Source organism: Grammomys surdaster, unplaced genomic scaffold (genome assembly GCF_004785775.1).
Source record: "Grammomys surdaster isolate TR1022 unplaced genomic scaffold, NIH_TR_1.0 172, whole genome shotgun sequence".
In the NCBI taxonomy this organism is placed as follows: domain Eukaryota; kingdom Metazoa; phylum Chordata; class Mammalia; order Rodentia; family Muridae; genus Grammomys; species Grammomys surdaster.
The window spans coordinates 4,052,204-4,074,290 of NW_021604620.1; the positions used below are offsets into that span (position 1 = coordinate 4,052,204).

General features: G+C 47.6%; 1 protein-coding gene across 2 annotated transcripts in view; it reads right to left on the reverse strand.

Moving 5' to 3' along the window:
• The window catches only part of Xylb (xylulokinase), a 37,773-nt gene extending 17,076 nt beyond the window's left edge, over positions 1-20,697 (reverse strand). Inside the window, exons 1-10 of one of the 2 annotated variants that reach the window (XM_028767328.1) lie at positions 20,588-20,691; positions 19,434-19,516; positions 17,549-17,618; positions 14,122-14,202; positions 11,387-11,473; positions 10,772-10,900; positions 9,526-9,591; positions 7,582-7,654; positions 4,625-4,743; positions 438-519 (exon numbers count right to left, since the gene is read on the reverse strand). In XM_028767328.1, the coding sequence (XP_028623161.1) occupies positions 438-519; positions 4,625-4,743; positions 7,582-7,654; positions 9,526-9,591; positions 10,772-10,900; positions 11,387-11,473; positions 14,122-14,202; positions 17,549-17,618; positions 19,434-19,516; positions 20,588-20,689 (892 nt within the window). In that variant the 5' untranslated portion in view covers positions 20,690-20,691. Of the gene's footprint in view, positions 1-437; positions 520-4,624; positions 4,744-7,581; positions 7,655-9,525; positions 9,592-10,771; positions 10,901-11,386; positions 11,474-14,121; positions 14,203-17,548; positions 17,619-19,433; positions 19,517-20,587 lie in introns of both variants that reach the window. The other variant, XM_028767327.1, reaches the window with a different exon arrangement.
• Between the last annotated feature and the right edge of the window lie 1,390 nt (positions 20,698-22,087).

The window sequence follows — 22,087 nt, forward strand, 5'->3', positions numbered from 1 at the left end:
AGAGAGAGAGAGAGAGAGAGAGAGAGAGAGAGAGAGAGAGAGAGAGAAAGGACCAAGAGGATGGCATGGAATTCTTTAAAAGTCCAGTAAGAATCAAGTCTGGTGGCTCACATCCGTATTCCCTGTATCTAAGAGGCTGGGGTGAAGGAACTAATGAGCATCTGAGGTCAGCCTGGGCTACACAGTAAAATCTAGGCCTTTAGAGACCCCTTCTCAAAAAAAATATATGTATGTGTGCATGTGTGTATGTATATATACATATGGGTATGTATATATGTGTGTGTGTATATATGTGTATGTGTGCACGTATGTATATGTGTGTGTATGTGTGTGTGTATATATAATATATATTCAATTTGTATATGTATATGGAAAAAGAAGGAAGTACAGCCACTCAGCTGGTCTGTTGGCAGAGCAACCCCCACCGAGGCACTTACCTGGGTTGTCCCCGGTGAAGGCTACCACTTCACATCCTGGAGGGAATCCATAGCGCTGGACATAGTAGGAAGAAATGGATCCCTAGGGAGAAAGAACACTGTGTTCTGCTGAGGTAGCCACAGCCTGCTCAGCACAGCCACACACACCTCAACCTGGGAGACCCCTGGTTCCAGGTCACAGGTGCAGAAGGAATTTTCCACACCTCGGGCCATGAGGATGCTGCAGGCATCTGTGGCACAGCCTGAAGCTCCACCATCTTTCCACAGACCGACCCCAGCACAGGTTTAGAACTACAGGCTTGAGGTCGGTCACCTTGAGGATCACATGAGTTTGAGAAATTCAGGATAGTCGACACATAGCAATCTCCAACTTCTACCTACTTTGTGAACACCAAATTCTGGATACAATGTTGAAGGAAAAAGTAACATTGGTAAGCAAGCTCGGGGACACAGCAAGTGCCCCATTCATTTATTACTCGGCAACTAGAATAAGAATAAGAATAATAAGATAAACATGGGCACAGAACAGAGTTCTAAAGAAAACTAACCTCAGAGTCAGCTTGGGCTAGCCTGAACTAGATAGCAAGCTCAAGGCCAACCTGGGCTACATGACTACTGACTATCTCAAGAAAATGGGGGTAGGACTGGAGAGACAGCTCAGAGGTTTAAAGCACTGACTGCTCTTCCAGAGGTCCTGAGTTCAATTCTCAGCAACCACATGGTGGCTCACAACCATCTGTAATGGGATCCGATGCCCTCTTCTGGTGTGTCTGAAGACAGCTACCGTGTACTCATATACATAAAATAAACAAATCTTAAAATGAGGGTAGATTAGAGGTATAGCGCACTTGGCAGAGTGCTCAACTAGGATGCACGAAACACTGGATGTGGTCCCCAGCACCATGGAAACCCAGGCATGGGAATGGGCTGCAGACATAGCTCAGCAGTTAAAGCACTTGCTGCTGTAGCAGGGGACCTGGGTTCGGTTCCCAGCATCCACACAGTGCCTCACAACCACTTGTAACTCCAGCTCCAGGGAATTTGATGCCCTCTTCCGAACTCCGTGCACACACACATAGGCAACCATTCGTACACACAAATCTAAAAAAAAAAAATCTAAACCAGGCATGGTGGTGTACATGTAATCTTAGCACTCAGGAGACGGAGATAACAGATCAGAAGTTTAAGGTTATTTTTGACTACACAGCAAGTTCTCAGCCAGCCTGAGGAACCAGAGACCCTGAATAATAATAACAACAACAACAGCAACAATAACAATAATAGCAGTAGTGATAATATTAATAATGGCGGTGGGGGAGGCAGAGGCAGGCAGATCTCTGTGAGTTTGAGGCCAATCTGGTTTGCAGAGTGAATTCTAAGACAGGAGTATCACACAGAGAAACTCTGTCTTGAAAAACCAACAGTAGTAGTAGTAATAGCAATAGTAATAGTAATAGTAATAAAAATAATAATAACAACAATAATAATAATATTATCATCATCCTTTTAAACCCAGGATCCCTTTAAAACAAGATCAGAGTCCATCTCTCCCACAAAAGATAAATATTCTTTAGAAAGAAGTTAAAAAGGGCAGGGCAAGCCAGACAATGGTGGCACACGCTTATGATCCCAGTGCTCTGGAGGCAGAAGCAGACAGATCTCTGTGAGTTCGAGGCCAGCCTGGTCTACAGAGTGAGTTCTAAGACAGGCAGAAATACATAATAAAACCCTGTCTTGGGGGAATAAAAAAAAAAGCGAGTGAGCGAGCAAGAAAGCAAAAGAAAGAAAGAAAGAAAGAAAGAAAGAAAGAAAGAAGGAAAGAGAGAGAGAAAGAAAGAAGAAAAGAAGGAAAGAAAGAGAGAGAGAGAGAGTAAGGCATGACAGCTGATGTCTATAATCCTAACTCAGGAAGCTGAAACTGGAGGATGACATGAATTCAAGCCCACTCTATACTACATAGTAATAGACCAGCATGAATTACACAGTAAGATTGACTCAAACACATTTTTTTTTTTTGATTTTTCGAGACAGGGTTTCTCTGTGTAGCCCTGGCTGTCCTGGAACTCACTCTGTAGACCAGGCTGGCCTCGAACTCAGAAATCCGCCTGCCTCTGCCCCACAAGTGCTGGGATTAAAGGCGTGCGCCACCACTGCCTGGCAGAAACACATTTTTTAAAGATAGTGTTTCCCCTACTAGGAGAAGAAAAAAAAAATTCCATCCATCAATGTTTTGAATTTCCAACAGAACAAGCCCTCCTCTAAGAAAATACCTGGCTTTGACCTAGGTTGCCTCAGAGCAAGAATGTGCTGAGGCCTGTGGCCTATGTACAGTGAATGTAGAGGGGTGACCTAGGAGAGTAGAGAAAACCTGAGGGTGCCCCAAAGGCAATGAGGCGGTAGCCACAGAGGAACCTCTAAAAGCTGAGGTTGGTCCTGAGAACTGACTCCCTGGGCACAAGCAGGGATCGGTCACTCACCCACAGGCTCCTGTGCCCTCCACACTCACAGGACACATCAGGAGTCAGGGAGGCCCCAACATAGAAAGTTTGGTTCCAACAGGGGTGACACCCAGTGAAGTCACAGTGACTTCTCATTGGCATTTGGTCAATAAGTGGAAACACATTTTCTCAGAACTGGTTCTTTCCTGTTCCTCTAATACTTGCCTCTGAAAAGACTCCTTAGAGGTATTCTTGGCGTTATATAAGCAAAGCCCATGTCTTAGACAAAGCTTTGGTCTCCATTTCTCATGAAACAAAAGGCCGCATTCCAAGGCCTCACTGTACACACAAAACCCCAAAAATAAAAGCAAAATCCCCACACTTCCAGTCAGACTCAATCCACTGACATGGGGCTTGGCCCATAGTGACCCATGATATCTTACAGATAACTGAAGTTTTACCTTTTGGTTTGTTTTTCTGTGACAGGGCCCCAATAAGTGGCTCTGACTGCTCTGGAACTTGCTATGTAGACCAGGCTGGCCTGGAACTCATGGGGATCAAAGGTGTGGGCCACTACTCCATGCCTGAAGCCTAATTCTAATTATCTTCCTCCTCTTCCTCTTCCTCTTCCTCCTCTTCCTCCTCCTCTTCTTCCTCCTCTTCCACCTCCTTCTATTCTTCTTCCTCCTCTTCTTCCTCCTCCTCCCCCTCTTCTTCCTCCTCTTTCTCTTCTTCCTCCTCTTCCTCCTCCTCCTCTTCTTCTTCCTCCTCCTCTTCCTCCTCCTCCTCTTCCTCCTTCTCCTCCTCTGCTTCTTCTAATGCTTGAACATCCCTACTCAACAAGGTAACCTGGTATCCACTTGTCCACATCGGTGGACCCCACACAGTGGCACAAGAGATAAGACAACTATCTCCCCTTGGCTGCTGTAAATGAACTCTCACCCTCTTTCAATGGTGTGATCCTCTCTACATACAAGAACGGGGCTGGCCAATCAGAGCGCACTTGGATGTTCACAGCCCACATCTATTCCAAATGAGTGGCCCCATACTTGTGGTCAAGTGCCGGTAAGTTACTTGTTTGTGTGCCCAACCACCCTCTGAAACCCTCTGAACATACTGTATCTCACCTCACATGCTCAGTGGCCTTGTACTCAGACAGTATTATCTCCAGAAGAGGAAGGTGGGACACTAATTAAATACAGGCAGGCTGAGCTAGGTGTGGTGGTGCTCCTTTAACCTCAGTACTAGGAGGCAGAGGTAGGGGCGTCTCTTTGAATTCTAGGCCAGACTGGTCTACACAACAAGTTTCAGACCATCTAGTGCTATACAGAGACCCTGCCTCCAAACACCAATAAGCCATAGATGGGAGGTTCTGAGTGCAGCCAGGGTTTAATCTCAGTCTGTTCTGTCTGTCAGATCTTCGGTATCTCTGTTTTCCAAAGCCTACCTGCTGCAAGCTTCCATGCTTTTGCCCAGAATTTCAGCACTCTGCATGTCTACCCTTAGGAGTGCAGTCACCTAGAAATCCTTCAGATAGCTTGGGAACCTAGCTGTGTATTTGAATGCTACTGCGTTATCCAGACACGCTGACTAATTTCAAATGTTGCTGATCTTAGGCTTAGGGGAAATCCCCCCCCCTCTCTCTCTGTGTGTGTGTGTGTGTGTGTGTGTGTGTGTGTACGACCCTAGGCTCCACCAGCAGTGCCCAAACTCACACTGAAGTCACTACCGGAAAGAGAGATGACTTACCACAACTGAGCAGGAAGGGACTGGTGAACCCAGCTTCTCCTCCAAATGGGGGGCACAGACATCCAGACAAGCTCGGGACCAGACTTTTTCCTGGATCTGCAACAAATTCATTCCAGAACCTAAGGAAGGAAGGAAACAAAAATAAAAGCCTCTGGAGGGCTGGGAGCTTTGGCGGCAGAGATAAGTCAAACTGGCAGAGAGAGTTAACTCTCTAGTGCAAAGGTATGACTAGTTCTCTTTCTTTGTTTGCTTTTTTTTTTTTTTTAAAAAGGGATGCATTTACTTGCTTTTCTATGAATGGATGCTTGCTTGTATGTATGTCTATGCACCACATATGTATGGTGCTCGTGGACTCGAGAACACAAACGTGTGACACATTTGAAAACGGAATTTCAGACGGATGTAAGTTGCCAAGTAGGTACTGGAAACTGAACCCAGGTCCTCTCTCCAAGAGCACTGAGCCTCCTCTCCAGCCCTGTGGCTGGGTCTATGTCATCACAGAAGGAAGGGAACATGCTTGGTCCACTTTGAACCTAAGAGCCAGAAGGCAGCAGGGCCCATATAAGTAAACCGTGTTTCCACCTCCTCCAGATACTCCCCACAGACTCTCATCACACAGGAAGCCTGAGAAAATGCTGTTCTGAGGCCTGCCAGGGACAGGTACTTCCCGACGACATGCTAACCAGCAACTGGTCCCTTGTCCTGTGGGCTTTAAGGCACCCATCTGAGGCAGCCTTGAGAGAGGGCAGTCCTCAGATTTCCTGAACTCATGGCCCTATCTAGGAAAAGACATGTAAGGTGAGGGTCCTCAGGATGACAGCTTAAAAAAAAGATTTAGTATTTTTATTTATATAAACAACATATTATTATTATTAATGTGTTGATGTATTTGACTGTGGATATGTGCACATGAAGGCAGGCACCCAGAGAGCCCACACAAAGCTGGACCCAGTGGTTGTGAGTCACCAGACCCAGGTGCCGGGAACTACTGGGTGGTCTGCAAGAGCGGCCCATGCTCTGAAGTACTGAGCCGTCTCTCCACAAAGAGAGCAGAGCTGCACACTTCCCATCCATGTGTCACTACGCAAGGAGGCCTCGAGAGCTGCCAAAGAGCTTCACATGCCTAGGAGTCAAAACATCTTTGTTTGTTTTTGTTCTTTTCTTCCAGGCTGATCCTAAACTTCTTACATACTTTAGCATGACCTGGGACTTCTGATCACCCTCTCTCTAACCCCTAAGGCTGGGATAGCAAGCAGATACCAGCACACCCAGTTTGACATAGTGCTAGAACTACCCAGGGCTTCATGCACTGGGCATGCACTCTACCAACTAAGCTATATCCCAGTCCCCAAATAAACTTCCATTCTTTATATATTACCTGGTCTTAAATATCTTTATTACACCAACAGAAAATGGACTAAAATAGTCTCACACTCGTCTATGAGTTCTTTCTTCTTTTTAAGGATCAAGCACTCTTTATGTATATGAGTATACACTATAGCTATCTACAGACACACCAGAAGATCCCTTTAGAGATGGTTGTGAGCCACCATGTGGGTGCTGGGAATCGAACTCAGGACCTTTGGAACAACAGTCAGTGCTCTTAACAACTGAGCCATTTCTCCAGAACATCTATGAGTTCTTTCAAGAACTTCCTCCCAGCTTCCCCTCCCTGCTGACGTCACTTCTATTTTATCAGAGTTTTGATATCAAAAGTTCACAATTCTGAATGGGGCATGGTGGCATACGTTTGTAATCAGAGCAACCTCAGGAGGCAGAGGCAGAGTTTGAAGCAAGCCTGGGCTATATATAATGAGTTCAAGGCTAGCCTGGAGCACACAGAAAAATCTTGTCTAAAAAACTAAAACCAAAGGGTAGGGAGCGATGATTAAGGTTAAAAGCATGTGCTCCTCTTGTAGGAGCTCACTTTGGCCTCCAGCACGCACGTCAGGTGGACCACAGCTTCCTACAGCTCCAGAGGGGTCCAATGCCTCCAGCACCCACATCAGGTGGATCACAGCTTCCTACAGCTCCAGAGGGGTCCAATGCCTCCAGCCTGCATGGACATCACACAGGTGCACACACACACACACACACACACACACACACACACACACACACACAAATCATTAAATAAAGTAAATCTATTTTTTTTTAAATCCCTAAGCCAAAAACTAAAACAAAATCCACCATGCAGAGCGTAGTGGTGCACACCTGTTACCCTAGAAATGAGACAGCAGAGGCAAAAGGTCAGACGTTCAAGGTCAGTCATCAACTGCTTCACTGTAAGCTTAAGGCCTGGGTTTCAAGAGACTGTAACTCACAGAACAAAATTGGGCTGAATAATAAATAAGGAAAGAAGATACATAAGAATTCGTAAGTTTGCCAAGCATGAACAACACAATAAGAAGATTACTGAAGCCAGGGTCCAAGATGCTACCTGAGGATCCTTGCCTCTGGTACTCACACCATGTGAGGTGCCTTTATAATGATCCCTGCGATCAGAAGGCTGAAGCAAGGAGCATCCGCTCGGCCCCTTCTCTCATTGCTCCCCTCCCTCTCCCCCTCCCTCCCTCTCCCTCTCCTTTCACGTCCTTTCTCACACAGCCCCTCTTCCTTCTCATAGTCCCATCAAGAACCTTACAGAGGGACTTTGGAAGCTTCCCCGACCCTGCCATCCTCCAGATGCTTGCACCCTTGCTGCTAGTTTGCCTGCTACCCTGTGTGTGATCTTGAGCCAGGACCACCCAGTCCGGCTACTGGTACATTCCAGACTAAAGGATCCTCGGACACAAAGGGAGAACATAAACCGTTGCCATCTTCAGACGATGAGTGAAGAGAACACTTGTCACACAGCAGAAATGATGAGAGCCACATGACAGGCACCTAAGCTGGATGAGAAGAATGCAGTCCCCATGGCCACCCTACACAGGAGCTAGTGTGTTCTGAAAACTTACCATCGCTGTAGTCGATGGGCGAGTACCCACCCAGGAACAGTGAGGCAGCAAAGCTGCTGACCAAGGAAATTCTCTGGAAAAGAAGGAAGCAGGGTGAGGTAGGACTGACTTCCACACACACCCAAGCTACTGAACACTTCACACACACACACACACACACAAACACACACGCACACTTATACATGCACAGAGGCACACAAGCATATACATGTGCATACTCACACATATATATACTCATGTGCACACACACAGGGCCACATAAGCACATGCACACACATGTATACTTACATGTGCACACAGCACATGCACACACACACATATGCATATATGCACAACACACCCAGAGGCACACAAGCACATACATGTGCACACTCATGATCACACACACACACACATACACTCAGAGGCAAACAAACACATGCACACACATGTAAACTCACACACATACACACACATGTACGTTCACATGCACACACACACAGGTGCACATATAGAGGCACACAAGCACATGCACATACATGTGCATGTACACAAACACACACACCATGAGTTGAGAATGGAAGCTGAAGCTTCAGCAGGCAGTGATGGAGACAGAGCATCCACTCAGAAGCAGCCTGAGTTCTCAGTAGCACTGCTTTAAAGCAAGGAACCCATCATGACGGATGACATCAGCAGCCAAGGCCCTGCGAACATGCCACACTTAGGGAGGCTGGTTCCCACCTGGAATCCATACATGCACTCTCAATACCTCATTCCACGTCTGCATCTTTGACATTTGGTCACAGGAAGCGACCAGAACATGAAAAGTGTTACGACTCTCAAAGCTACCAAAAGTTAAAGACAAACTGTCAGCTCCACAAGAATCTACAAGACCCAGTCTTACTCTCAAGAGAATCACTGATGGGCTCTAAACATCAGCCTGGGTGTCTTAAAAGCGATTTTCATACCGAGGGCCCCTAGAGTGGAGGAGAGAGCCACCTCTTTTAGTCCCCACTGGGACATACACCTCATTCCGCACAGATAAGGAGAGTTTTTCACTCTTCAGTGGCTAATTCTGCAAAGTAGTTTGAAATCTGGAATCATTAAATAATAAATTGCAGCCAGGTATAGTGGTGTAGTCCCGTGATCTCAGCACTTGAGGCAGAGGCAGGGGTTTGAAGCCAAGCTCGGCTAAAAGAGTTCAAAGCTAGACTGGGTTAAACAGAAAAACCCTGTCTCAAGAACCATAGGCGAAACAAAGCACCAAATGCTGTGGCAGGGATGCATTCCTGTGATTTTAGCTCTTGGGAGGTGGAGGTAGGAGAATCCTCGATCAAGAGATCTCCAGCTTCATAGAAAGCTCGAGAACAATCTGTGCTACATGAGACCCTGTCTCAAAAACAATATTCATAACTCCTATGAATCTGCCAAAACCACAACAAGTAGTTTATTGTGGGAGCCAGGCTTCAAAATGGCCTCTGTGGAACCTTCAGGGACCCACCCTACTTCATATATGTGCGGAATGAGGTGGCAGCACCACCCATGAGCTGGGGGTTGGGCTGCATGAACAGGGAAAAGTAAGCTGTGTGGCTGTGTGGTATGGCTTACGGCTATTGACTACGGGAGACAACTGAGCCCTCTGTGTATCTAGAATTAGAAAAGATGTAGATTTTTTTGCCTTTGTTTTTCATTTGTTTTCCTGTATTTATTATGTGAGAGAAGTGTGTATATGTCATAGCACTTGTGTGGAGGTCAGAGGGCAACTTTTAGAAACTGGTTCTCTCCTTCCACCCTGTGGGTTCTGGGGACCGAACTCAGGTAGTCAGGCTTGGAGGTGACTGAATCTGAGCCGCCTCAACAGCCCCTCTCTGGTCCAGTTCACACCTATTAGCATTAGCCAGTGCACATAAGATGTGCTCAGGCTCAGGTGAGTGTGAGTCCAACAGAACATGAAGGCTCACCCACCTCAGAGTGTGAGTAGGCCTCAGGGTTCTTCTGGAAAAGCTTTGCAATCTGGTTCCCTGTAAAACGCTGGAGAGAGAAAGAGAGCACAGACTCTTAGAAACCCAGTTCCTACACAGAATAATCACAAAGCAAGCACGATCTGGGTACAGCGGAGAACACAAACAGCTTTGAAGAAGCTAGTCCCAAATCTAGAAATTACCAGCTGGACACCAAAGTTGGGTGTATTTTAGCCTTTGAGTCCTGGAAATGTTCTTGGCCATGAACTCTTAGGCAGTCAACAATCCCTCAACACCTACAGACAAAGCAAATCCCAGCTTCCTGGGAGGGCTTCTCACTAGCCAATCAGCTCTGTGAATAGTCCTTACAATAACTGTCCTTAAAAATATTATTTATTTCTTTTGTTAATGAGTCCTCATCTGTGCCTGAGTGTGCGTCTGTGTGCCCTGTGTGAGCAGGAACCTACAGACACGAGAGGATAGCATCGGGTTGCCCCGGAACTACAGCTACAGGTAGCTATGAGCTGTCACGTAGGAACGGAACCTAGGCCCTCTGCAAGAGCAGCCAGTACTCAGAGCCCCATCTCCAGCTCCAGGAGCATCACAGGCTGGGCTCAGGTATTCTCCTTGTGGAGATCTTATTCCTAGTGTTTTAACCGGGCTTAAGGATTTGGGTTTTGTTTTGTTTTTCCTTTATTTTTTTTCTTTATGATAGAGGCATATGCGTGTGCCTTCCTCACAAAGATAAAAATGTATGTGTGTTTGTGTGTGTGTGTCAATGTGTACTTGGGTGCCCAAGGAGGCCACAAGAGGGTGTCCAATACCCTGGGGCTCGGGTTACATGCTGTTGCCGTTGTTGCTCACCTGATGTCCTGGGAACTGAGTCTTTGCAAGTACAAAGTGCACTCTGATCTGCTGAGCAATCTCTAGACCTCCAGCCACAATCATGTGACCCAAGATAGCCAATCACAACAAACTCTGGAACAGTGGCTAAAGCCCTTGAGGCCCCACACTAAGGGTCTTCTGGATTTTTAACTCCTTTCAAAACTACCTGAAATAGAAGTCCTACTTGTTATCATGAGGCTATGGACCTCTGTCTGAGGCAGCACACAGTACTTCAGTATGCTTGGATCAGAACCCAAGCCTGCATGCTCCACTCCTGCTTCAAGGACTACACTAATTACTTCAGATGATGTGGCTACCAGGTAGGGCACCCAGAACCCTACTCTCTACCCTGGCACGTCACCTACCTCATAGGCCCGAGACCCTGTGAGGCAGCTAAGAGCCCGGGCCCCACCCACAGCAGCCTCCAACTGGTGACACTGGGCTGTAGTACTGGAGTCCATCCATATTGGGCAGTCACTGATAGAAAAGCAGTCCTGGAAAGAACAGTGGAAGTTCAGACTTCTGTTCTCCCACTGACTGCAGGCAACTCCGAGGCTGGTAGTCACCCTGTCTGTCATACTAGAAAGACCTTGTGGATAAGCCCTCTGTAGGGTCAATGAGGTCTCTCCAGAAAGTCTGAGGATGGGTGATCTCAGCTGAGGGCACCCGGGCAAGTCAGGCTGCAGGAGACAGTGACATCAAAGTGCAGCTCTAGCTGGGGCTTTGGAAATAAGAAGAGAAACTGGAGACCCACCTCCCAGCATCACCAGGGAGCCCACAGCTGTTCTGTGAAGGAAAGGGCTCACTAATGGGGGGTCACCTACAAGGAGACTTCAGCCTGGGAGGCTGGGAAGACCATGCTCACTGAACCGTCAATGCCACCTTCTCACAGTGCAGAGAAGCCTCGGATTGCGGCGCCACAGGACATAGGGGCCCCTCTGCCTGCTTTGCGGTTTATTAGATTCACAAAACATCCTCACCTGCAGCTGCTGATGTAATGGGAGAGCTGGTGACAGGCTTGACAGAGCCAGGCTGGCTCCAGTCTTCCAGTAAACGCTCCCGTGTTGCTGTAGAGAGGTACGAAAGTACATGTTCACTCACCATGCCCCAAGACACATGTACACCTGTTCACGCACTGTGCCCTGGAGTCACAGCCGCCTGCAGAACCACACCCAGATCTCAAGCCTGTCTCTGCCACCTCTCTGTCATGTATCTCAGTGTCTTTATGACACTTGATTTTCACTTTTATAAAATGAGAACTTGCAGGAAGGGTTCCAGAACCACTGGACCGTATTTTGGAGTTTTTCGTCAAATTGTACTAATATTCGACATCACTGACATGCCACCTGGAGCCGACACATGACACCTATTCACTTAACAAACATCTTGGGCACCTAGAGCATGTCAGGCCTCAGACAAAAAGGTTATTTCTGCCCCTGGTATCCAGGACCATGAACTCAAATGAGGGAAAGACACAAAAGTGCCATTACAAACCCTGCAGAGACTAGGGGATGGCCTGGTCATTAAAGTGCTTGTCTTACAAGCATGAATACCTGAGTTCAGACCCTCAGAACCCACATTAAAAAAATAATCTGGAGTGTAGAGAGATACCTCCGTGTTTAAAGGCACTGGGTGCTCTTCCAGTGGTCTGGATTCAACCCCCAGCACCTACATGGTGGCTCCCAACCATCTGTAACTACAGTTCTCAAGAATCTGATAACCTCTTCTGGACTCTGCAGGCACCAGGTATGCATTTGGTGCACTCATGCATAGAAAATAATAATAAATAAGCAAACTTCAAAAAAAAAATCTAGAGGGCCAGAAAGATAGCTCAGTGGCCAAGAGGTCTGGTTGTTCTTCCAGAAGACCTGGATTCAATTTCCAGTACCCACATGGACATACAACACATCTGACATACAAGCAGACAAAAATACCTATATACATAGAATAATTTTTAAGAAAACGACAATAATCTGGGCATGGTGGTGTGCACTATAATCCAGCACTAGGGATGTGGGGACAGACAGCTTCCTGGGGCTCACTGGACAGCCAGCCTAGCCTACTTGCTTAGCTCTAGAACAGTGAGAGACACTATCTCAAAAAGCAAGGATGGCACCCAAGTTTATCGGCTGACTACACATATGTGCAGACATGTATACATGCATCCTCCCACACACAGACCTGTGGAGCCAAAGGGAAAAGCCACAAGAACACAGAGAACCTTGCCAGTGGGCCAACAGACTGGGCACATGGACAGTGGGTGGCATAGAGTTCCAGGCTGGCAGTATACACTGGAGTGTGAGCTGGGTACGTACTGCCAAGCCTAATAAACTGAGTCTAATCCCTGGTGTCTATGTGGAGAAAGAACAGAAGCAACTTCTGGAAGCTTCCTGAGACCTCCACACACAGGTGGCATAATATCACAAAGACACACATGCAATAACTTTTTTTTTTAAAGAGTAGTTAAAACTTAAGAAAGTTTACTATGTTCCAGGCACTGTTCTATGTATTTAACAGCCACAGGGACCCTAGGCTAGATAAGGATATGGAGACCTCAGGAGTCTGGATGAGCCTCAGGTCAGGATCTAGGTGGCAGAGCTGAGCGCCTCCTCTGGTTGGCAATGCCACCGCCAGCTCAGAATCGCCACTGCTACTAGAGACCTAAAGGAGCTTAGCCAGTGCCCGGAGCTCACTCCAGCTCAGTTGTCAACAGTGGGAATACTTCTTCAGCTTCCTGCTGAAACTTCTCTCGGGGCTTGAGAAATGGCTCAGCACTTAAGGGAACTTGATGCTTTGGCAGAGAACTCGAACACCCACACAGGGGCTAGGAGTGGGGACTCACAACTGCCTGCAACCCTGGGCTCCAGGAGAACCAACATCCTCTTCTGGCCTCCAAGGGTGCCTGTACATCCATGCACTAACACACACACACACACACACACACACACACACACACCAGAACCACACACAAATAAACACACAGAACTGCTCTCATTGTTAGGATCACTTCTTATTGTTTAACCTCCAGGAACTAGAAAGAAATTTTAATGACACCAAACAGCCACAATAAATCCATATCTAATGCTTGCTCCATCCCTTTATGGGACCTGTGCACACTTCCTCTGCCATCTACCCTATTACACTAACTATGTCTATGTCTATTGAGTACTGAATAACACGCATGTTTGGCCTCATGCGTGTTAGGAAAATGCTCTACCACTGACTTGTATCTCTGGCCCTCGGTTTAACTTATTTTGAGACAGGGTCTCAACTTGCCAAGGCTAGCCTCAAACTCACCCAGGTAGCCCAGGTAGGCCAAAATGTCACATTTTATATAATGCTTTATCACAGAAGCAAGATCCTTCTCAGATTCTTTTGCAAGGAGGCCAGACATAGAAAGAGCTGAAAGTACTGTCACTACCAAAGAAATGTGTACTCAAGTTCAAGGCCAGCCTTTTCGACAGAGCAAGTTCCAGGACAGCCAGAGCTGTACAGAGAAACACTGTCTCAAAACAAAACTTTAAAAAAGAAAGGAAGGAATGAAGGAATGAAGGAATGGAGGGAGGGAGGGAGGGAGGGAGGGAGGGAGGGAGGGAGGGAGGGAGGGAGGGAGGAAGGAGGCAATTCATGCCCCCACAGGGAGCCATCAGCTCAGCACCCATCCACTACTAAGATAGTTAAGTCCCCAGGGCCCACAGAGCTGCTGTTGACAAACCTGGCCTGCTCCAGATAATGCTAGAACTTGAGAGAAGTCAAAGCCAGAAGCCTTCATCTTCTCCAGGATCAGGTCCAGAGCCTGAGAAGAAAAATAGAATCCACTGAGTTCTCTAACCACAAGCCTGAGCATAGAAATGCCAGGGGCTCTGCCTGGAGGAGAGTCCTTAACACAGGATCTATAAATAAGCAGGCATCAGTCAAATAAAACGGTCAACTTGACCAAACACACATTTTTTTGTGTCTGTTTTACATATGTATTTTGTTTGTTTGGGTTTTTTGTTTGTTTTTGAAACAGGGTTTCTCTGTGTAACCCTGGCTGTCCTGGAACTCACTCTGTAGACCAGGCTGGCCTCGAACTCACAAATCCGCCTGCCTCTGCCTCCCAAGTGCTGGGATTAAAGGCATGCACCACCACCGCCCAGCTACATATGTATTTTTATGAATGGGCACATACCCATGTGTATGTGACTGTATGCCCCCCATGTGTGGGGTGCCTGAGGTGGTCAGGAGAGGTCACAGACCCCTGTAGCTGGACTTACAGATGCTTATGAACAATCTGACATGGGCGCTAGGAACTAAACTCAGGTTTTCTGGAAGAGCGGCCACAAGCACTCTTAACAACTGAGTCATCTCTCCAGCCCATTTTTTGTTTTTTTAAGAGAAGATCTCATTGTAGTTCAGGCTAGCCACAACTCACTATCAGGCTAAGTGACGGGTTCCCTGAAGGTATCCAGGCAGGGAAGTGGGGAGGAGGGGAATCAAACTGGGCAAAGAGACAAGAATAAAAACCCAGTGCAGATTGACTTTATCAACCTAGATCAGATTTCGGGGAGTCTAATAACAAGTGGTTTATTCCTAATGTATTTAAGCCCTGTATAATTTGGGGGAAAAGTTTGCTGGTGTGAAACAATCTCCAGTGCACAAGGAAGCCTAACTGCATTGAAACTCAACTCTGGAATGTCATTTCTTCCAAGAAGGCGGGTTCTAGATATGCACTGCCTGTACTAGTGTCAGGGCCTAAGTGTCTGGCCTGGTCTCAGTCATACAGACAGCACAGAGGTCATCTGGGCTATTAGCCACCTCCAGTCCTACTTAAAGGAGCTTGATATGGCCTGGGCCACAGATGACGCAGATCGCCAGACTCTTCTTCATGACCCCAGCTCTCAGCTTTCTGAGGGAAGAACAGGTTTTTCATCTTCCCCATGGGAAAGACAATCCTGTGTGCCTAACATTCCTGGTTTCTCTGGAGATCTGTGGACACGAGGACCTTCGTGCTGTGCTCCAGCAAAGGATGGTCTTGATTGAACTCTTGACCTTTCCCGCCTCCACTTCTGAAGTGCTGGGGTTCCGGGTGTGCACCATCATGCCTACTCTAGCTAAGTAAGTGTCAGAGACATGAAATCATACACCGTAAATCTTCAGGATTTCCGCCTGTACTTGGCACCTTTTAAGCACTAGGGAAGAAACAAAGCAAATAGCTCATACTGTTTGTTTCTCTTTTACGTGGATTTTCTACATCTGAATGGTCTGACCTGAGTGCCACAGAGAAGAGCAGAGGGCTCCAGGGCCAGACTCTGACACAGGAGCCTGACATGGAGGAGTGAGTGGAGCCAGTGGCTGTCAAGACTCTATTCAATTTTTTTTTTCTAGGAGTAGGTGAGACGGACGTGGCATCCAGCAGAGTGTGACATTACCGTCCTCCAAGACCTTGTAGCCAGACGAACTGGGATATGGCTTTATTGGTAGAGCACTTGTCTACCATACCTAAAGCTGTGGATTCCATCCCCAAACCACATGAAACCAAGCACACGCTTAGTAGGGAGATAGAGAAGGGAGCATCAAGCCGGGTGGTGGTGGCGCACACCTTTAATCCCAGCACTTGGGAGGCAGAGGCAGGCGGATTTCTGAGTTCGAGGCTAGCTTGGTCTACAGAGTGAGTTCCAGGACAGCCAAGGCTACAGAGAAACCCTGTCTCGGGGGGGGGGGGGGCAAAGAGAAGGGAGAATCAGAAGTTCAAGGTCATCCTCAGCTACGCAGTATTTGAGGCAACTTGGAATACATGAAAACCTGTCTCTCTATATATTTCATGGCAGACAGACAGACAGACAAATATAAACATTTCATGGCAGGAATCTGAGACTCATTGCAGCTTGTGTCTCCTGAGGACAGAGAAATCACTCCAGCTCATGTCTAACCCTGAGATCCCCACTCCATGCTGGGATTATTCCAGGCCCTCACAATGCTTCTTGTCAAACCTTAGACAGGAGGGCAGGGATTGGCAAAGTTAGAAACAAGTTCAGCCCCAGTGGACAGCTCAGTGACCATCCTGGCTCTACCCATAACCCTGGATCTCCACCCACCCACCCTGACACAGCCCTTAACTTCATCTCTGGGACCTCTCCAACAGTGACCCTTGCCTCTGACCTCCCACTAGCACCTTGGGTCCTCTGAGGTGCATTTCAGCAAACGTTTCTGCTTAGAATTCATTGTTAACTCCACTCTCCCAGTATCTGACACATGATCAAGTAGATAAAACAGAACTCACAGTAGTCTGTTTAAAGAAAAAAAACAAAACAGAAATATAGGAAATGGTTAAATGGGTATGGGAGGATGGAGAAAGGTTTTTGGCAGACACACTAAGTGCTGCCTTTGGCTGGCTTCCAAGTTGAAGGCATGAGGCAAGCTCAGACCTATCAATGTTTATGTTGGATGGGTCCTTGTATGGGTCACCAGATCTGGCCACAGAAGGGTCAGGGTGGGTGGTCCTAACCAGGCAGGTCTAGCCTGGGGTTGATCTCAGCCTGACTAGTTAATTATAAGACAACATTCTAAGTGACCATGCTGTGGGGACAAATACTAAGACACTAAAACCCTGGGGCCATGCTTGGCCTGAAAGCCTGTCTCTGTGTCTTTTTAAAGGTGGCATAGGCTATGGATACAGCTCAGTTGGTAGAATGTTTGGCTAGCATGCAGGAAGCTCCAGGGCCACATACACTGGGCATGAAGCTACATACTGTAATCCTAACACTTATGAGGTAAAGACAGGATCAGAAGTTCAAGGTCATCTTTGGCCACATACTGAGTTCGAGACCATCCTGGGCTACGAGACTTCATCTTTAAAAAAAACAGCCAGTCAGGTGTGGTGATGCACACCTTTAATCCCAGCATTATGGAGGAAGATGCAAGGAGATCTCTGAGTTCAAGGCCAGCCTGGTCAGAGTGAGTTCTAGGACAGCTAAGGTTACATAGAGAAACCTTGTCTCCAAAAAAAATAAAGTAAATAAATACATAGACAAACAATGAACTCTGGCTTATGGTACCCAGAGTTAAACAGTCTCAATGGATGCCCCCAAGAGCTGCCACTGTAGGGCCAGCAGTGCCACAGGCTGCATACCAGAAAGGGAAGGGCGCCTCCCTATGCTTACCTGGACCCACATCAGGACCGGAGAGGTGACCGTCAGCCTGTCCTTGTGTACATGGACACCGCCCTGAGTTCTGCAGGGAGAACATGTATGTGGGACGGAGCCCCAGGCAGGCCGAGCTCTGAGGAACTGCCCCACAGTGGGTGGCAGAGGCCTCCTCCACACAAAGGACAATATCCCTTGAGTGCCAAGCAGAAATTATGTACTAAGCAGGGAAAGATGTAAAGAAAAGGCACAGGCACAGAGTCTTTTCATATGAAACTGGACAGCTTTTTCTCAGTTTTCATTTCATCTATATGGGTGCTTACATACATGAATGTGTGTACCACATGTGTGCCTAGTACCCTTGGAGGTCAGAAAAGGCCATAAAATCCCCTAGAACTGGAGTCATGAATGGTTGACAGTGGGTGTTGGGAACTGAACCTAGGTCCTCTGGAAGAGCAGCCAGTGGTCTTAACTGGAGTCTCTCCAGCCCTGGGGAAGCCTTTTCTAGAATTACCACCTCAGAAGAGAAAGCCTTGCCCAGAAGGCAGGGTTTCAGTCCCCAGGATTGAAAACTGGTTGCTTTTTTTCCCTTTTCCTCCAGAGGCTTACATTGTAGTTCAGACTGGCCTGGAACTCACTCCTGATGGCTGAGGTTGTAGGTTCAACACCCGAAGAGCAGGTAACTTATATAAGAGAAGTTGAGGGTTTAGCTTCATGATACACTGTTTAATATGTACAAAGCCCTTTCTGATTCCAAGAGCAAAAAGAAAAATGAATAAAAAATTTTTTAAAGGAGCAGTCATGCGTGATGGCACTCTCCTGTCATCCCTACTCTCTGGAGGCTGAGGCAGGAAGGACTACCAACTGGGGGCCAGCCTAGAAAAAGGGAGCCTTTTTCTCAAATGAACAAAACAAAAAACAACACAAACAAAACAACCAGACAAACAAAACCAACACAAAAACCCCAGACATGGCAGCTGTAACCTCAAATTTCAGAATTAAGGAATAAACAAAGATTAGGAATTTAAGGGTCCCTTCAGCTACACAATGAGGTACACGAGACCCTCTTTCTAAAAGGGGTGCAAGGTGAGAGAAGATACATTCAGGTGCACATATATGTGCACATGCCGTGTGCCAAAAGTAGTCTAAGAAAAACAAGGCAGACAGTAGATGTGACCACTTAACTCTGGCCTGAAAGAAGCATGAGCTGACGTGAATGTTTTTCCTTATAACATCTTCAGTCTGCGGTATTTTTTCTTTCTTTTTGAGACAGGGTTTCTCTGTGTAGTCCTGGCTGTCCTGGATCTCACTCTGTAGACCAGGCTGGCCTCAAACTCAGAGGGCCACCTGCCTCTGCCTCCCAAGCGCTGAGATTAAAGGCGTGCGCCTCCCCAGCCCAGCCTTGTGGCACTCTTCCATTAGTAACAGAAGGTAGCCAAGAACAACCATCAAATTGTGCCTGGCACAAAACAGATCTAGAATCTATGAGTGAGTGAATGAATTCAATTGGGAAGGAATAGGGAAGAAATCGCTCTCTGTATGTAAAGAAAAGATTCTCGGGAGCTGCAGAGATATATAGCTCAGGGGTTAAGAGCACTGGCTGCTCTTCCAGAATAACTGGGTTCACTTCCCAATACTCTATGGTGGCTCACAACTGTCTGTAATTCCAGTCACAAGGGAATCCGATTTCCTCTACTGGCCTCTTTGGGCACCGGTCAGGAATGTGGCGCACAGACATACATGCAAGCAAGCACATATACAATACTGTAATGACAGATGCTCAGAGGTCTGTGTAGACCTCTCTTGCAGCTGGGTTAAGTCAGAACAGTATAGCTGATAAATGCAAACGGTTTAGGGAAGTTCTCAAACCGCTCACCCACACACGCACAAATTCTGTACGTACCCAAATTCTGGAAGGTCTCTGTCAAAATGCACACTGTCCTCATAGAAGACGTTCAACTCTGCATCAACAGCAACAACTTTAACCTAGAAGACATTTATAAAAACGCTCTATAGGATTTTCTCAGCCTCTACCCTGGCCCAAGAGGCTTCTAACTTCAGTTAAGGTTCAGCATTGAGACAAAGGCTAACAGGCATCATTGAAAGAAAAGATTAAAAAAATGAGAATTCCAGAAGAAATTCTCACTGTCTACAAGAATCCGCTCCCCAAACAGTGGAGGTCATGGTTCTGCACCTGGCAAGGAGGCTTATCTCCAGGGGTTGTCCCCAGAGCCTTGACTACCATCAAGCCAGACGTGACATCCTAAGGAAGCCATTCCAAACTCAGGGAAGATGGAGAAACATCTAGTAGGGCAATGTGATTGAGTCCTAAGGGCTGTTCCCACAGGGACCCGCAGGATTTCATAGGTCTGAGAAGGGTTTCACAGCTACTATGCTTATTTCTCAAGGGCGAGTGTTGAACTCCTCCAGGGTGTCCCATGCCTACTTGGAAGGCAAATTGCTAATTCACTCAGCTATCGCTGGGAACACCAACCTCTGACCAACAGTCCTGGAATCACAGACCCTGGCACGCTAATGCCAGCCATGAGGGGGTGGGGGAGGGAGAGAACAGGCAAAGTCCATTTGCAAACTATGCCCATTTCACTTTTAGAAAATAAAAGTGTGTGGCATGGTGGCACCTTCCTTTAAACCCAGCACTCAGGAGGCTATGGATAGTGGATCAGTGTTGAGTTCAAGGCTAGCCTGGTCTCCACAGTGAATCCAGGCCAGCCAAAGCTACATAGTAAAAGTTCTATCTCAAATAAAATAATAAATCAAAGTAAAGTAAAGGCGCTCAGCTGTGATCTGGATCTAGGCTATGCATGCGCGCACACCTCTGCCAGTCTGTGGGCTCTGCTATTTTCGCTGAGTGTCTCGGATTCCAGCCATCTGCAACCGGGACACGAGTAGACCCCTCGAGGTACTCCCCCACTCCCCCTCCACTACGTGTTCTTGGGGTTCCGCAGAAGGCACCCGGGGTTTCCGGGAGGACGCCTCTCACTGTCAGGGCATCGCCAGGCTCCCGCTCCGCCCTCCCCGCCGCGTCCCCCTGCGTACCTGCTGCGTGCTGAAGTCCCAGCCCAGGCAACAGCGGCGGCCCGCGCGCTCCGCCATGGTCCTAGGGGTTCCCGCTGCCCGTCTGTGCGTCCGTGCGTCCATGTGTCCTGCGGCGGCGATACTGTCGCTGCGCTCCGTCGCTCAGAGACGCCAGGGCCCGCCTTTCGCCACGCCCGGCAGGACTCTGGACTGGAGTCACGAGGCGGGACTGCCCTCTGGCGCCGCCTGCGGGAAGGTCGCGAGTGGGACTGCGTCTGACTGGGGCACGTAGTGGTCGCTATCAATGCAGGTCCCTACTCTGCAGCGCAGTGGCTTCCCTTCAGTTTCACCCACCTCTGCCCCGACCTAATGTAATCCCAGCACTTGGGGGGCTGAGATAGGAGGATCTCAAGTTCATGACTAGCCTAGGTAAATAGTTGAACCCCTGTCTCAAAATTAAAAAGGGGCAGAAGAAGCCAGTTGTGGTGGTGCGTGCCTTTAATCCCAGCACTCAGGAGGCAGAGACAGGTGGATCTCTGTGAGTTCAAGGCCAGTCTGATCTACACAGAGAATCCCAGGACAGCCAGAGCTACATAATAGAGACACTTTGTCTCAAAATAAAATGTGGGGTGGGTTTCTGAAGGTCAAGCTGGGCCTGTTGGTGCACGCCTTTAATTCTAGCAAGAGGAAGGCTGGGCTAGGCAGACGGGTCCGTATGCCTCTGAGGCCAGCCTGATCTACAAAGCAAGTTCCAGATCAGCCAAGGCTACATAGTTAGCCGACGCCCCCCCCCCAAAAAAAAATGAAAGGAAGGAAAAGAAAAAAGGAAGTGGCAGCTGAAGATAATTGCTTTCGTCTGACCTGTGCCCTAGAGTCAACTAAAAAAATAAAAATCTTAATTAAATTTGGGATAGTAGCTTACACTTTAAATCAGTACTTGGAAGGGTAAGACTAGAGGCCCAAGAATTTGAGGCCCACCTGTCTCAAAAATAATAATAGTAATAATAATAATAATCTCTCTCTCTCTCTCCCTCTCTCTATCTCTCTCTCCCCCCCCCTCCCTCCACCACCCTCCTATTTTTTGTTTAACAGTCTTGACTAGGCTCAAAAATTCCTTCTGCCCAGATTGGCCTTGAATTTGCAGTCCTCCCGGCAGAGCCTCCCAGTAGCTGAGATTAAAGGCCTGTAACACCAAGTGCGGCCTGACGAGATCCATTCTAAGATAAGGTCACTCATACCCCACAGTGGCCTTGAATTTACAGTGTAGCTGGAACTGGCCTTGAATTCCTGGTCCTCCTGCCTCACTTTCTCAAATGCTGTGATTGCATATTGAAGTCAAGATTCCCAGTTTAAAATTATCTGTTATTGTGACCCAAGGGGTCAGCAGACTGCCTGGGCTGAGTTCAGATGTGGTGCAAGACTCTCGGTGCCCCCCCCCCAAACAGTATGTCCACTGTGTGCCTGTTTGAGACCTGCAGAAAAAGGCTTAGTGTGTGATGTCAGGAAAGAGCGTGGGTGCAC